At 41.9% G+C, this 15,609-nt stretch overlaps 1 protein-coding gene across 2 annotated transcripts in view; it reads left to right on the top strand.

Moving 5' to 3' along the window:
- Positions 1 to 15,609, top strand: part of kif6 (kinesin family member 6) — a 304,965-nt gene that overhangs the window by 148,883 nt on the left and 140,473 nt on the right. For both annotated transcript variants that reach the window (XM_026229369.1, XM_026229368.1), the window contains exon 12: positions 11,557 to 11,704. In XM_026229369.1, the coding sequence (XP_026085154.1) occupies positions 11,557 to 11,704 (148 nt within the window). The remainder of the gene's footprint in view (positions 1 to 11,556; positions 11,705 to 15,609) is intronic.

The following is a 15,609-nucleotide window of genomic DNA, read 5'->3' as shown; positions in this document are numbered from 1 at the left end:
TACCGCCTCTCACGGCCGAAACTGGTATTACAACACCTGCCGGGCCGGGGCTAGTAATGCTAATGCTAATTAAGGTTGATATCTCTGCAGCACTATAACTTGACATTTTTTTTATGACATCATCGCCTTTATTTCTTCTCATTCTTTTGATGCGTGTAGGTCATGTTATGGATATTTTTACCTCAATTTCTGCATATGGCACCTTTAAGAATGGCCTTGTGTTCATCCACTAACTGGGCTAACAGTAAACACTGTTTGGCTTCTTGGTTTTGATTCCATGTTTGATACATTAAAACCAACATTCAAACCACCACTTCAATCACTGTAATTGCAAAGATTGAAACAATTTTTATCATTCTAAGCCAATCAAATGCCTTATAGGAAATTAAAAGCATGCTAAATAAAAAAATTATTTATATACACACATATAATGTGTGTGTGTGTGTGTGTGTGTGTGTGTGTGTGTGTGTGTGTGAGAGAGAGAGAGAGAGAGAGAGAGAGAGAGAGAACGGTCAAATAGGAATAATTACGCATGTAAATTCAAAGTGAGAAATAGAATAGACCCTATACTTAAAATCACTCTTTTTTCCTTCTTGGACAACCAACCAATCACAGTCTTCAAAAGATTGTGTCATACATAGCAACGGGGTCAACCCCGCCTCCTCACTAAGATGAAGGTTTTTGTCTTTTCCTTACTCAGAGTTGCTCTCAGATCGATCCCGAATCGCTCTTAAGCTAAGACTCTTACGTAAAAGTTTTTAAGCTAAATTAAGAGTTTTCTGAGAGGATTTTTAGAACCTTTATGAATACGGGCCCTGGAGTTTCTACAAGCCAGGTTCTCAGGGTTAACGCACTCCGCCTTAAAAGTTTACATTGCGGCCTTTGCAGCCTACCATGTCCCTTCGGTGGCCAGACAGTAGGCAGACACCCCTTAGTGACATGTTTCCTCCGCAGGGCACTGAGGCTGAGGCCTCCAGTACAGTCCCGTGTTTCCCCCTGGGACTTGGTTGTGGTTTTAGAGGCTCTTTGTAAAGCTCCAATCGAGCCGATTCAACATATTTCAGATAGACATCTGACCCTTAAGACTGCCTTGCTACTGGCTATTACTTCTCTAAAGAGAGTTGGAGATCTTCAGGCCCTCTCAGTGGCCCCTACCTTCCTCGACTTTGTGCCCGGCATGGCCAAAGCATTCTTATTCCCTCGAGCAGGTTATGTTCCTAAAGTCCCCTCTGTCACGCCACAACCGATAGTGCTGCAGGCCTTCTGCCCTCCTCAGCAGGAAAAGCTTAATTGTACAGTATTGTTCAAAATAATAGCAGTACAATGTGACTAACCAGAATAATCAAGGTTTTTAGTATATTTTTTTATTGCTACGTGGCAAACAAGTTACCAGTAGGTTCAGTAGATTGTCAGAAAACAAACAAGACCCAGCATTCATGATATGCACGCTCTTAAGGCTGTGCAATTGGGCAATTAGTTGAAAGGGGTGTGTTCAAAAAAATAGCAGTGTCTACCTTTGACTGTACAAACTCAAAACTATTTTGTACAAACATTTTTTTTTTCTGGGATTTAGCAATCCTGTGAATCACTAAACTAATATTTAGTTGTATGACCACAGTTTTTTAAAACTGCTTGACATCTGTGTGGCATGGAGTCAACCAACTTGTGGCACCTCTCAGCTGTTATTCCACGCCATGATTCTTTAACAACATTCCACAATTCATTCACATTTCTTGGTTTTGCTTCAGAAACAGCATTTTTGATATCACCCCACAAGTTCTCAATTGGATTAAGGTCTGGAGATTGGGCTGGCCACTCCATAACATTAATTTTGTTGGTTTGAAACCAAGACTTTGCCCGTTTACTAGTGTGTTTTGGGTCATTGTCTTGTTGAAACAACCATTTCAAGGGCATGTCCTCTTCAGCATAGGGCAACATGACCTCTTCAAGTATTTTAACATATGCAAACTGATCCATGATCCCTGGTATGCGATAAATAGGCCCAACACCATAGTAGGAGAAACATGCCCATATCATGATGCTTGCACCTCCATGCTTCACTGTCTTCACTGTGTACTGTGGCTTGAATTCAGAGTTTGGGGGTCGTCTCACAAACTGCCTGTGGCCCTTGGACCCAAAAAGAACAATTTTACTCTCATCAGTCCACAAAATGTTCCTCCATTTCTCTTTAGGCCAGTTGATGTGTTCTTTGGCAAATTGTAACCTCTTCTGCACATGCCTTTTTTTTAACAGAGGGACTTTGCGGGGGATTCTTGAAAATAGATTAGCTTCACACAGACGTCTTCTAACTGTCACAGTACTTACAGGTAACTCCAGACTGTCTTTGATCATCCTGGAGGTGATCATTGGCTGAGCCTTTGCCATTCTGGTTATTCTTCTATCCATTTTGATGGTTGTCTTCCGTTTTCTTCCACGTCTCTCTGGTTTTGCTCTCCATTTTAAGGCATTGGAGATCATTTTAGCTGAACAGCCTATCATTTTTTGCACCTCTTTATAGGTTTTCCCCTCTCTAATCAACTTTTTAATCAAAGTACACTGTTCTTCTGAACAATGTCTTGAACGACCCATTTTCCTCAGCTTTCAAATGCATGTTCAACAAGTGTTGGCTTCATCCTTAAATAGGGGCCACCTGATTCACACCTGTTTCTTCACAAAATTGATGACCTCAGTGATTGAATGCCACACTGCTATTTTTTTGAACACACCCCTTTCAACTAATTCAACTAATTGCCCAATTGCACAGCCTTAAGAGCGTGCATATCATGAATGCTGGGTCTCATTTGTTTTCTGAGAATCTACTGAACCTACTGGTAACTTGTTTGCCACGTAGCAATAAAAAAATATACGAAAAACCTTGATTATTCTGGTTAGTCACATTGTACTGCTATTATTTTGAACAATACTGTATGTGTCTAGTTCGAGTGCTGGATGCATACGTCCACCATATTAGATATAATACAGTTTATATATATATATATATATATATATATATATATATATATATATATATAGGTGCTGGTCATATAATTAGAATATTATCAAAAAGTTTATTTATTTCACTAATTTCATTCAAAAAGTGAAACTTGTATATTATATTCATTTATTACACAAAGACTGATATATTTCAAATTTTAATTTTGATGATTATAACTGACAACTAAGGAAAACATCAAATTCAGTATCTCAGAAAATTTGAGTATTGTGAAAAGATTAAATATTCAATAAGATTCAATAAGACACCTGGTGCCATACTCTAATCAGCTGATCAAAACACCTGCAAAAGCCTTTAAACGGTCTCTCAGTCTAGTTCTGTATGCCACAAAATCATGGGGAAGAGTGCTGACTTGACAGTTGTCCAAAAGACAACCATTGACACCTTGCACAAAGAGGGCAAGACACAAAAAGTCAAAAGAGGCTGGCTGTTCACAGAGCTCTGTGTCCAAGCACATTAATAGAGAGGCGAAGGGAAGGAAAAGATGTGGTAGAAAAAAAGTGTATAAGCAATAGGGATAACTGCACCCAGGAGAGGATTGTGAAACAAAACCCATTCAAAAATGTGGGGGAGATTCACAAAGAGTGGACTGCAGCTGGAGTCAGTGCGTCAAGAACCACTACGCACAGACGTATGCAAGACATAAGTTTTATCTGTCACATTCCTTGTGTCAAGCCACTCTTGAACAACAGACAGTGTCAGAAGTGTCTCGCTTGAAAAAGGACTGGACTGCTGCTGAGTGGTCCAAAGTTATGTTCTCTGATGAAAGTAAAGGGTCCCAGAGTCTGGAGGAAGAGAGGAGAGGCACACAATCCACATTCCTTGAGGTCCAGTCTAAAGTTTCCACAGTCAGTGATGGTTTGGGGTGCCATGTAATCTGCCGGTGTTGGTCCACTGTGTTTTCTTAGGTCCAAAGTCAACGCAGCCATATACCAGAAAGTTTTTTGAGCACTTCATGCTTCCTGCTGCTGACCAACTCTATGGAGATGCGGATTTAATTTTACAACAGGACCTGGCACCTGCACACAGTGCCAAAGCTACCAGTACCTGGTTTAAGGACCATGGTATCCCTGTTCTTAATTGGCCAGCAAATTCGCCTGACCTTAACCTGTTAGCCTGCACCACGACGCGGGCGTCCTCAACACCCTCAACTCGCACCTTGTCAGTGTTTAAAAAGAGATTAAATGAAACAGGACAAATTTAATCTTTAAAAACTATACATCATTATAAAGATCTAAGCCCCAGGATCGATTAAGGATCGCTGTTTTTCAATGGAAAGTTTACAAAGACCGTATTTGCTACATTTGTGTAAGCAGAACACTTCAAAACATGAATAATGGAAACGCATTACATACCAGATTCATTGTAATAACAGATCCACAGCTGTAAATCCCAGTTTAGTTAGAAAGGTAAGGGTCAACTGAACAACATCTCATGAAGCACGTTTGGTCCAATGAAGCAATAACGTTGTAATATGGTTCATAATTCCTTTGTTTACATTTCAGTTCTTCAGCGACAGAACTGTTTGTGTCTGTTGTGGAATAACTCACGATAAGAAACTGCGTCTTGGTATTAAAAAAATGGCATGGTTTTGCAGCATACAGTGTCACAATCAGACAAATCCACAAAACAAAAAAGTGAATGAAAGATAGTATATTTGAATTCTGGCGCTCTCGTGATGGCTTGTGACACGCTATGACGCACCTGTCAGCTGATGGAGGCGGAACTTATATCAATCGCCCTTTTCTTAGTTTATTTTTCAACAGTTTTTATATATGTGAAAGTGTCTTTTATGTTGAATGTGAATGTATCTGCATGATTACCATCTGTTTCAGTGCAAATCAGGCTCAGCTCAAATCAGCATGCTATTACTGTCCACGGACATTGAAGGCCACCAGTATGAGTTATGTAACAGGAGTGTGGGAAATACCTTGGTGGCCAGAGCTGACTGAGAAGTGAACACACTGAATAACCCTGGGGCGCAGACCCTGTGGAATGTAATGGATGTTAGGGGGGCAGTTGGTAGGAGTTGGGTCTTGGATCTGTTCCCGTTGGATCTCCTCCATGATATCCCAAGGAATTGGGGCAATGATTACTGATGGAGGAACAGTGTATTCTGGGGATTTGTTGTCAATGAGGAGATCATACTGCCTGGACAGAGCATCTGCCTTACTGTTTTTGCTTCCTGGGCGATAAGTCACTGAGAATTGGAAGTGAGTGAAGAAGAGGGACCATCGAGCTTGGCAAGGGTTGAGTCGTTTTGCACCTTTAATGTACTCCAGGTTTTTATGATCAGTAATCACTTGGAACGGGTGGACTGCTCCCTCGAGCAATGACTCCATTGCTCTATCGCTGCTTTCATAGACAGGAGTTATTCCCTACACCATAGTTTTGTTCGGATGCCGTTAACTTCCTGGAAAAGAATGCACAAGGGTACAGTTTAACCGGTTGACCATGGCGCTGAGAGAGTACGGCCCCAATGCCTGAGTCCGAGGCATCTACTTCCATGATGAATGGTAAGTTGGGGTCAGGATGCTTGAGGATAGTTGCCATGGTAAATTAAACTTTTAAGACATTGAATGCTTGATTAGCCTCCTCACTCCACCTGAGCTTGGAGGGTTTCCCCTTGAGAAGTGATGTCAGTGGTGCTGCAACCATGCTGTAGTTTCTAATGAACCTTCGGTAAAAGTTAGCAAATCCCAGGAATCTCTGAAGTTCCTTGATTGTGGAAGGTAGGGGCCACTCCATTACAGCCTTGACCTTGGCCTCGTCCATCTTGATGACTAATGTGATAACCCAGGAATGATGTCTGCTTGGCGTGAAACTCACATTTCTCTGCCTTGACGTACAGGTGATTTTTCAGGAGCCGAGTGAGGATGTTCTGGACATGGTCAGCTTGTTCTGCCTCAGACTTGGGGTAGATGAGAATGTCATCAATGTAAGCAATTACGTACTGGTTAAGCAGGTCCCGGAAGATCTCGTTTATGAAAGACTGGAAGACAGCAGGTGCGTTGGCAAGTCTATACGGCATGACCTGATACTCATAGTGCCCTCTAGTGGTGAGAAGGGCAGTCTTCCACTCGTCACCCTCCTTGATGCGAATGAGGTTGTATGCAGGTTGTATGAGGTTGTATGCTTCGTAAGTCTAATTTGGTGTAAATCCTTGCTTCACGTAGCTGTTCCAATTGCTGTGTCATTGATGGCCTTGATCTTAATGGGTGGGTTACATGGTTGGACGGTAAATACTTCTTGAATATATCTTCATGAATGAGATTTAATGCTGCTCCGGAGTCGATCATTGCGGTCAATGAGATGGAAAGTTCTTCAGTTTTTAAGGTAAGGGGAAGATTGAAGGATTGATTATTCAGTATCAAGTTTTCCATATTTACCAAAATGGGCTTCTGGGCCTTGTGTGGACATCTCTTTCAACGATGGCCTATTTCACCACACTAGAAACAGAGATGGATATGGCATCGCCGTGCTCGTTCACTTTCCGAAAGTTTGGTAATGTTGACTTGCATGGGTTCTTTGGGCATTTTAATTACAGTCGGGATAACAGGTGGTATTTCCTTCACATACCTTCCTCGCGGAGTCTGTCTCATCAAATTATCTATCTTGATTTCAAGCGTGAAGAAGTCAGTAAACAATGAATTTTCTCCTTTACATACGAGCTCTGCCTGGAGATCCGTGTTGAGGCTTCTCTGAAACATCATTCCACCCATTCTGAGCAGTGAGGGTGCGAAACAAGATGGCATACTCTGCGGCTGTTCTGGTTCCTTGCAACATTTGCAGAAGTTGAGTTTATATATCCTTGCCCCTGCAGGATATTCAAACACTTCTCGAAGTTGTTGCAGGAAATAGTCAAAGGATCGTCTGAATCTCATGTCAGTATCCCAAACAACTGCAGTCCAGTCGATCGCCTTCCCAGACAATAAAGACATTATGACTGCACATTTATTTTTGTCAGAATTAAATTTTTCTTCCTGGTTGTCAAAATAAATCTTCATTTGACGAACAAAGCCCCGACATCTATCAGCTGAACCATCAAATTTATTGGGTAGTGCAAAACTCACCGCTCTAGGCGTGGTTGATGGAAGTGACTGGATGTAGCTCATCAAGTGCAGTTGACTGCTTGAAGTTTACTCAACTGATCTTGGTACCCCTTTAAGAATAATACTTTGATAAGCGAATGCCGCTTGCATGTTAGAAACTTCCGCTGGATTCAGTTGAGGCGAAGTATTCTGTAACGAAGAGGCTGAGGCTGAGGCAGAATGTGAATCCATTTGCAGGAATTTATTAAAGGAAGATCTTACAATCAGAGTCGAGTAACCAGGCAGAGTTTCGTACCGTAAGGGCAGTCTGATCTTTCAACATACACAGGGGTTATCCAGTGGACAGAGATGAGTAGGCAGGTGAACAGGTCAAGCACAAACATCAGTCCAATCAAGCAATAAATCCAAAGGGGCAATCCAAGAGACGTGAACGATGTAACAGGCAGAATCATGATCAAACAGGCAGTCAGAATACTCACAAGGAAAACACTTGGTAAGGCAGGTTAACTGGCAATACTTCGCAGTAAAGGATCATGCTAGCACATGTTAAATAGTCCCAAACAGGAAATGACTGTAGAAGCAGAGGGAGTGGTGAACAGTCAATACTCCGATGAGGGCTCCCTCTGCTGGCGTGGTGTTACACTATATGAATAGATAGAGTGGATTATTTATTTTATGGCGCATTTGTGTTATTACCATCTGTACAAGTGGCTATCAGCACTTATTTGCATTGTAATTCATTGTAAATGCTGCATTTCTAGCAATCTCAGGATTCTCTGTAATTGGCATAAAAAGTTACATCTTTTTTTTTTCTTTATTATCTTTTTTACTCAAAATATTCTTATTGTATTTTTCTAGTGCTCAGATAAATCACTTACATTCTGTCTAGTGTTTTATAATTTAAAAAAAAACTATGCAGTGGTATGTTTAACGACTAAGTTTGTAGAAGTCTTTAATGCAGTTGGTATTTTTTATATATATTTATGGGGGTGGGGGATCTAGACATAGTCTCATAAAAATATTTGCAGGATTCTCATTTTTCATGAATCTTATTCGGATTTGAAATAGAAACTCAAAGACATGTGACTTTCAACCCATTACTTTTCTAGTGTTACAAACACGCCAGGTTCCACCTCCACACAATCACGGCGCACACCCTCACCTGAGTTCTAACCATCACCACCTGATCTCAGGTCTCCAACACATCCCTAGGACACAGCGCACTCCCCTCATCCACTCCACCCATACATCACCTGGCACTGGTCACCCGGGGGTCAATGGAACCCTCTCATTGCTACGGGAATGCTTCTGGTGGCCCAACATGGCCTCGGATGTCAGAAGGTACGTGAGTGGATGTACCAGCTGCGCCATGTCAAAAAGTCCTCGCCATCTACCATCTGGCAAACTTCATCCTCTGCCCATTCCCAACCGCCCGTGGTCACACCTAGGGGTGGATTTCATAACGGACCTTCCACCCTATGACCACAATACCTGTATTCTGATAATTGTGGATAGGGTCTCCCTACTGCCATGGAAACGGCAGAACTGATGTTTAACCATGTGTTCAGGTACTTCGGCATTCCAGAGGACATTGTGTCGGATCGGGGCCCCCAGTTCATCTCCCGGGTATGGAGAGCGTTTCACTCCCTCCTAGGTGTGACCATCAGCCTGTCCTCCGGCTACCACCCGCAGTCCAACGGGCAGACGGAAAGAGTGGTCCAGGAGATCGGACGCTTCCTCCGTACCTTCTGTCACGGCCACCAGAACTCCTGGAACCAATTCCTGGGGTGGGCCGAGTACGCACAGAACTCCCTCCGTCAACCCACCACCGGACTCACACCCTTCCAGTGCGTACTCGGCTACCAACCACCTCTATTCCCCTGGTCTGGAGAGCCCTCAGATGTTCCCGCGGTCGACTATTGGTTCCGGGAGATCGAGAGGGTCTGGGATCCAGTCACCTACAAACTTCAACTTCCCCCTGAGTACCGGATTCACCCAACTTTCCATGTCTCACTCCTTAAACCTCACCATCCTTCTGTTCTTCCCTCCACAGAACCTGGTGAGACTGAAGCCCCCCCCCCCCTCCTCTCCTCCTAGATGACGATGCAGCCAACTCGGTCAAGGACATCCTGGACTCCCGGTGGCATGGTGGACAACTGGAATACTTAGTGGACTGGGAAGGATACGGTCCAGAAGAACGTTCCTAGGTCCCACGCAACGACATCTTGGACCCCGCCTTGCTGGATAACTTCCACTCCATGCAGGATATACTCCTAGGATTACTTCTCCTTCATTTTCTCTCTAAGGATTGTTCTCCAAGCCCCAACAATTATGTTTGCAACACACTGAAGTAGGAAACTACTTCAAGCTAGTTAGAGCACTTTCAGCTGTCAGAAAATCTATGGGGTTTTGTGAAGAGGAAGATGTGATGTGCCAGACCCAAGAATGCAGAAGAGCTGAAGGCCACTATCAGAGCAACCTGGGCTCTCATTACACCTGAGCAGTGCCACATACTGATTGACTCCATGACATGCTGCATTGCTGGAGTAATTCAGGCAAAAGAAGCCCCAATTAAGTATTGGTGCTCTACATGCTCATACTTTTCTTTTAAATACTTTTCAGTTGGCCAAGATTTCTAAAAATCCTTTCTTTGTATTGGTCTTAAGTAATTTTCACATTTTCTGAAATACTGATTTTGGGATTTTCCCTAAGTTGTCAATTATAATCATCAAAAATTATTATCAATTAAAAGAAATAAACATTTGAAAGATATCAGTCTGTGTGTAATGAATGAATATAATGTACAAGTTTCCCTTTTTGAATGTAATTAGTGAAATAAATCAACTTTTTGATGATATTCTAAATATATGACCAGCACCTGTATGTATGTGTGTGTGTATGTGTGTGTGTATGTATATATATATATATATATATATATATATATATATATATATATATATATATATATATATATATATATATATATATATATATAGTAGGCTATATACCTAACTGTATTGTACTAATATATTATAATATTGTGCTGTCACAGCTCAAGGTTCGTCAGATGATGATGCGTTGATCATGCATTTGCTGATAGCGCTGAAGTGAACTGTCCCTGGAACATTATCTCCACTATCTCCAGAGAGCAACTTAGTATTGTCACTTACATACCCTGAAAGTAACCTCTGACTTTGGAAAGCTGAGGTTATCTGCTCGCTTATCCTCAAACATGCCTGGGTATGTCCCATAACCTGCTTTTTGGAATACCCCTCTGACCGACATTGACATCCCTACTGTAGGGAATGTCATCATTGTGACTGGTGTATGAGAGCATATATGCAACTTCTCGAGTTTTGATTGGCACTGTGTTGCGTGTTGGCATGCCGCAGAAGCTATAAACTTGCTTTTCGGCAAGTTCTCTGTGTAAACACAACCTTGTTGGTGTACTGTATAAAAAGAAAAAAGAAATTGTGAGTGTGAAGCAGTTCAATGCATTTATGCTTCCCTGGCTGCACACATTATTTCATGGGTGGGGACACTCACACGATCTTTGGGTACGCTGGTAGGGAGCAGCTGAGATGCCTGTCGAATAAGTAAGCTAAATGAGCACTTGCTGATGAGCAGATTACAATCTCTATGTTGAGGCTTACAATTACTTCTAGACCTCCACACCAAGGCTTTGAGGTTGTGGAAAAAAACCTTTCTCCTCATGTGATTCCAGCCCTAATGTTTTGCATCATGCATTGATTTTGAGGCTGAGGGAGAATGGTTATGATTTTCCACAATCAAGTTTATGTGCAGATAATTTCAGTCTTTGATGATGTGGAAGAAATCTTGCTATATGTCCCAAGGACCTATGCTGGGGCATTGTGTCATTGAAAGTAGTTAATGAAAGATGCTTCCATTACCGGTTGGGTGGCTGTAATTCTAACTCTAGGGTACTTTCTCACAGAACTCTGCACTGCACAGACAAGTTTCATACATAAATCATTGGGGGTCTGAGGTCACAACTTCTATGCAGACTGGTGCACTAGATCCTCCTGTGGTCCCAGGGCAAACTGCTGTCTCTCAGAGTATTTAAAATCACTGGTCACCTCAGTGTGGAAGCAGATGGCAGGGTCTGAGGCCCAGGGAATGAAGACATGGCAAACTTAATTTGGAAGAAGTTCAGCCAGGAGGAAGTAGATATCTTCATACAATACAAGAGAGGACTTCATGTGCCATTCGAACTGAGGCGCAACAGCAAGCACAAATAACACGTTGTTAGATTTGTGTTAGACTTGTTCACTTAACATTTAAAATAGTTTTTGCAACAGAACCACTGTGGAATGTCAGTATTTTTGTTGTGTGCCCTGAACAATACTTTTTTTCATCTTTAAAATAAATAAAAAATGCTTACAATCTTATTGTCTAAAATAAAAAGGAGACTACATTCAAGCTACATGCAAGTTATTCTCCAACATTCAAACAGGTTTCCTTTCTTTCCAGGTGAGGGTACGAGAGGGATCCTGTGCTCAAAATGGAATGAGTAAAGACAGCACTCCTTTAATGAGTGTCTCTGATGAAGAGCAAAGAAAATCATATGCAGAAGTCCAGAAGCTGCGGGACATGTTGACCCACCGTGATAATGAGATCAGTATCCTTTACTCAAATTATGAATAATTAAAAATATTATTCAAATGAATGAAAATTAGTTGGTTCAAATAAAAATAACTGAACCACTTTTTTTTTTCCTGTCAAACAACCAGATAGATATAAGTTTGTACAACTATTTTCCCCCAATTTTGTAATAATACTTATTCATTAATGTGATGAAGGATTTGTTTGTGTTTCACATTTTCTGGGAAAATTAGTGTTCTTGACCACTGTATCTTATCAACAATAATGAAAATATTTTTAATGAAAAAAATATGAAAAATATGCCAAGCAGAGGAATGCACACAAATGTAGAAGTTTGAAGAGATGAGAAGAAATTTTTGAATAAAGTCATTATTTATTTATTTTTTTTTTGTGCACAAAAAAAAAGTATTATTGTACCTTTAAAATTACAGTTAAACCACTGATGTCACATGGACTATACTAAAGGTTCACTAAGTGATTTTTGAAAAACACTTTTGACCACAATGTGGGATCCATATACTGTATAAAAAAATGGACATTGTGTCCCTGACTTCACACGTAGGTTTCTGAAGAGCATTTTCGAAGGACAAAGTAAGGAGGTTCAACCTACTCTGAGTTAAAACTTGAACTCTGAGTTGACTTACTCTGAGATGGGAAACTCTGAGTTCTCGTTATGTTATCGAACTAATAAGCTATTCATTTTCACGGTATCTCACAAGTAAAAAAAAAAAATAATAATAAATGATAATATAATAATTATAATGCAAGTGTATTTTTCTTATTTTACAAATGATCTGCCAATAGAGTAAGAAAAATATGACAGCAGCGATTTACACTTAAGTGGAATTAACATACTTTCTTAGACATAGATCCTATTTACAGTAGGCTAAGTGCAAATAGCTCTAGATTCTGATCACACATAGTGAAAATCGTGATATATTCCATTTACTATGTAAAAGTAAGCAGTTCTTTGCAACTGGCTAAGTGTAAATAACAATTAGATGCTATTTATACTGGCATACACATATTAGGCCTATTTGCACCAGTATTGTTGTACATTAACAGGATGCAATAATAACAGATTGTAAATTATTATATTTATTCAAATTATAAATAGATTTATCATTATTAAACACTCATTAGGCACTTCTACTTTTAGATTTTTTTTTTAATGTGATGGGAAAAGTGAGAACAACAGGCTCAGCAAAAGCCAGACTCGAACACGAACAGTTGCATACAAGCTAGTTCTCCGTGCCCAATGCATTACTGCCTAAACCACTGTAGCCATTATTCATATGTTGTAGCCTTCACACACAAGATTGGGGTGCATTAATTTAGGATGTCCAATGAATAAATTCACCAGGCAGACTTTCTGTGGAGCAAAATTTAACTTTCTTTATTTTCTTATAAGGAATGGGTGAAGGGAAACTAGAGGAAACTGTAACTCAGGTATTTCTTCTTTCCCAAGTCCCTACTGGTTGCATCAACTTTACTTCTGGAGGGAAGGCAGAGAGAGATGTATGATTAGTCAAGGTGGTTCAGGCTACTCACGTCCTTCACTAGGCCTTTGTTCTCCAGAGCATGGTTTGCTTAGGACTGGTCCAGTGCTTGGGCTGTGGAATCTTCAGCACTTTGTTACTGCTCAGTTCCCATCCTCCTCTCTTACTGTGACTTTTTTGCTCCCTTTTGTGTGGATGCTGATTGTGCCCAATAGCCTGCAACTGATGCTCCCTATCAGAAGAGAAACTGTGAACATCTGTTTTGGAGGAGCTATCCCTGGTCCTGAACATCACAGGGTGGCACTGATGGTACTGTCCATGGTGCTGAACATGACCTGCTTCCTTGCAGTCACCACAACGTGTTGTACGTGTGGGGTGGAGTTATCAAAATAGGGGCAAGGTCCTGTTATGGTTATGGGCATGTTTGTTTTTGGTGCTTTCAAATATCCACATCCTCTTCAGGAACTCGAGCTCCATCTAAACACTTTGGGAACACCTTCAGTGTGACCACCCACTGAAACACATTAGATTAGATTAGATTCAACTTTGTTGTCATTGCACATGTAAGGTACAAGGCAACAAAATGCAGTACAGGGGATTGAGGAAGAAATACAGCATAACATGAGGGAGAGGGGAGGAGAAAAAACAACAACAACCAGACCATGCTCCTGTGGGGAGTAGTGTGGGAACAGGAAAAAACACCTCAGCAACATAAGCACATAATCAGAGCAGCATGAAAACTCACGACTTGCAAAAGGGGAGGGCAGTAGGGGGTGGAGGTAGCCCAGCACAGGCAAGCAGCCATCCGATCCTGCAGCCATCCCGTGCTGGTCACAGACCTGCTTGTTAGACTGGCCAACAGCAGCCAAAAGCAGATAAGTTTGGGATTGTTTGTTCTTGGGGCGAGTAACCACATTCCAATATACACAACCACTCAATTAGTCAATTCTGGTCTCAGAATCGATCCATTTGTCTTTGCAAAGCCGTAAGCTTCTCCGTGATGTTATCCATATGGTGGTTAATAGTCCCAGTCTCAGTGCTGACTGCTCTGCCCACTGCTCCAATCATGATGGGCAGCATTGTGAGGATTTGGACAGCTGTTACCATTTTCTGAATTCCTTGATAAACCAGGGCAATGCCTAATACAATCAGGAGAAGACCTGTTATCATGGTTGCGAACAGGTAGATATATTCAGTGTCCTCCATGGAAAGAGCCGCCAGACACACAACCCGCCACCTCTCCCAAGCCTCCACATGTAACCAGCTACGAACTTTCCAGTAGGTCAGTCAGGTTCCCCCGAACCCAAGCTTCTCGTTGAGAAGATGGTGTTAATTACATTGAGAGACCAGTTTATCAAATCCGTGATTTTTTAGTTTGGAGAGCAGTGCAGAGAGAGTCTCTCAAATTATAAGACAGTAGACAGTAAACGAGATGAGAGGAGCAAAGCAGTGAAGGTAAGGGGCAGGAGAGGGAGAGAAAATGCTTTTGTTGAGAGCCAAACGAGAAGGCGTGGCGTAATTACTCCAATGTATGGGCAAGACATCACGGATGGGGTGACGTAGCGACCAGGAAGCTTTAAAGCATGTGCTGTGAAACTGGTGTCAGTTTTTTGTCATTCAGCAAGAAGTTTGTGTATGTGTCAGTTGCTATTTGTTTTTGAGTCTTGTTTAATGTTGTTTGTCCACTTATAAGCTCTATTATGTCAAAGCTTCAGTCAAGAGAAGTATTTAGGTGAGTAGGCAGCGTTCTGGCTGTTCACACAGTTGTCTCGAGGGAGCTGACTGCCCGCATTGCAAGCATTTTGTTACTGCCTTGCTTCGCCCTCAGAGGGCTTTATTTGAGGAGGGAGCTTTCACTAGCGTTTCCCCTGGTGCCAGCCTCGCTTTTACTAAGGCTCTGCATATGGAAGAGGTGTTGAGCCTCTCACCATGTCACTCACTGCCCGTCTCTCCTCAGTACCCTCAGAAGATCTGCCAACCCTGCCGGTGTTCCAGGGCACAGCCTTCTCCCTTCTCTCAGCTACCGCCCGGAAACATAGTGGTACTAAGATGCTCACTACCTCCACAGATGTCTCTAGGAAAGCTAGTTGGGCCATCCCCTGCCCATGTGCCTCTTCAGGGCACTGAGCTAGCAGCTTAAATTACACCAGAGGCCAATCTCGAGAGTCCTAGCAGACAATACAAGTCTGAGGGCCATCATTTTCAATAGGAGACTTCAGTTATGAGAGTCCTGATGCCGTGGCACAAGATTGATGGGCCCCTCTGGGATAGAGCGATGTTCACCGCATTACAAGGTGCCTTTCTCTCCTCAGTGCCCTCAGGAGATCGATCTGCCAATCCTGCCAGTGTTCCAGGGCACAGCAGTCTTCCAGGAGTGATTTTCTCAGTTACCGTCTGGAAAGTAGCGGTACTAAGAGCTAAA

This window comes from Carassius auratus, chromosome 42 (assembly GCF_003368295.1).
Source record: "Carassius auratus strain Wakin chromosome 42, ASM336829v1, whole genome shotgun sequence".
In the NCBI taxonomy this organism is placed as follows: Eukaryota; Metazoa; Chordata; class Actinopteri; order Cypriniformes; family Cyprinidae; genus Carassius; species Carassius auratus.
Note: the sequence above shows the minus strand (reverse complement) of the source record. Positions and strands in the feature narration are given on the sequence as shown.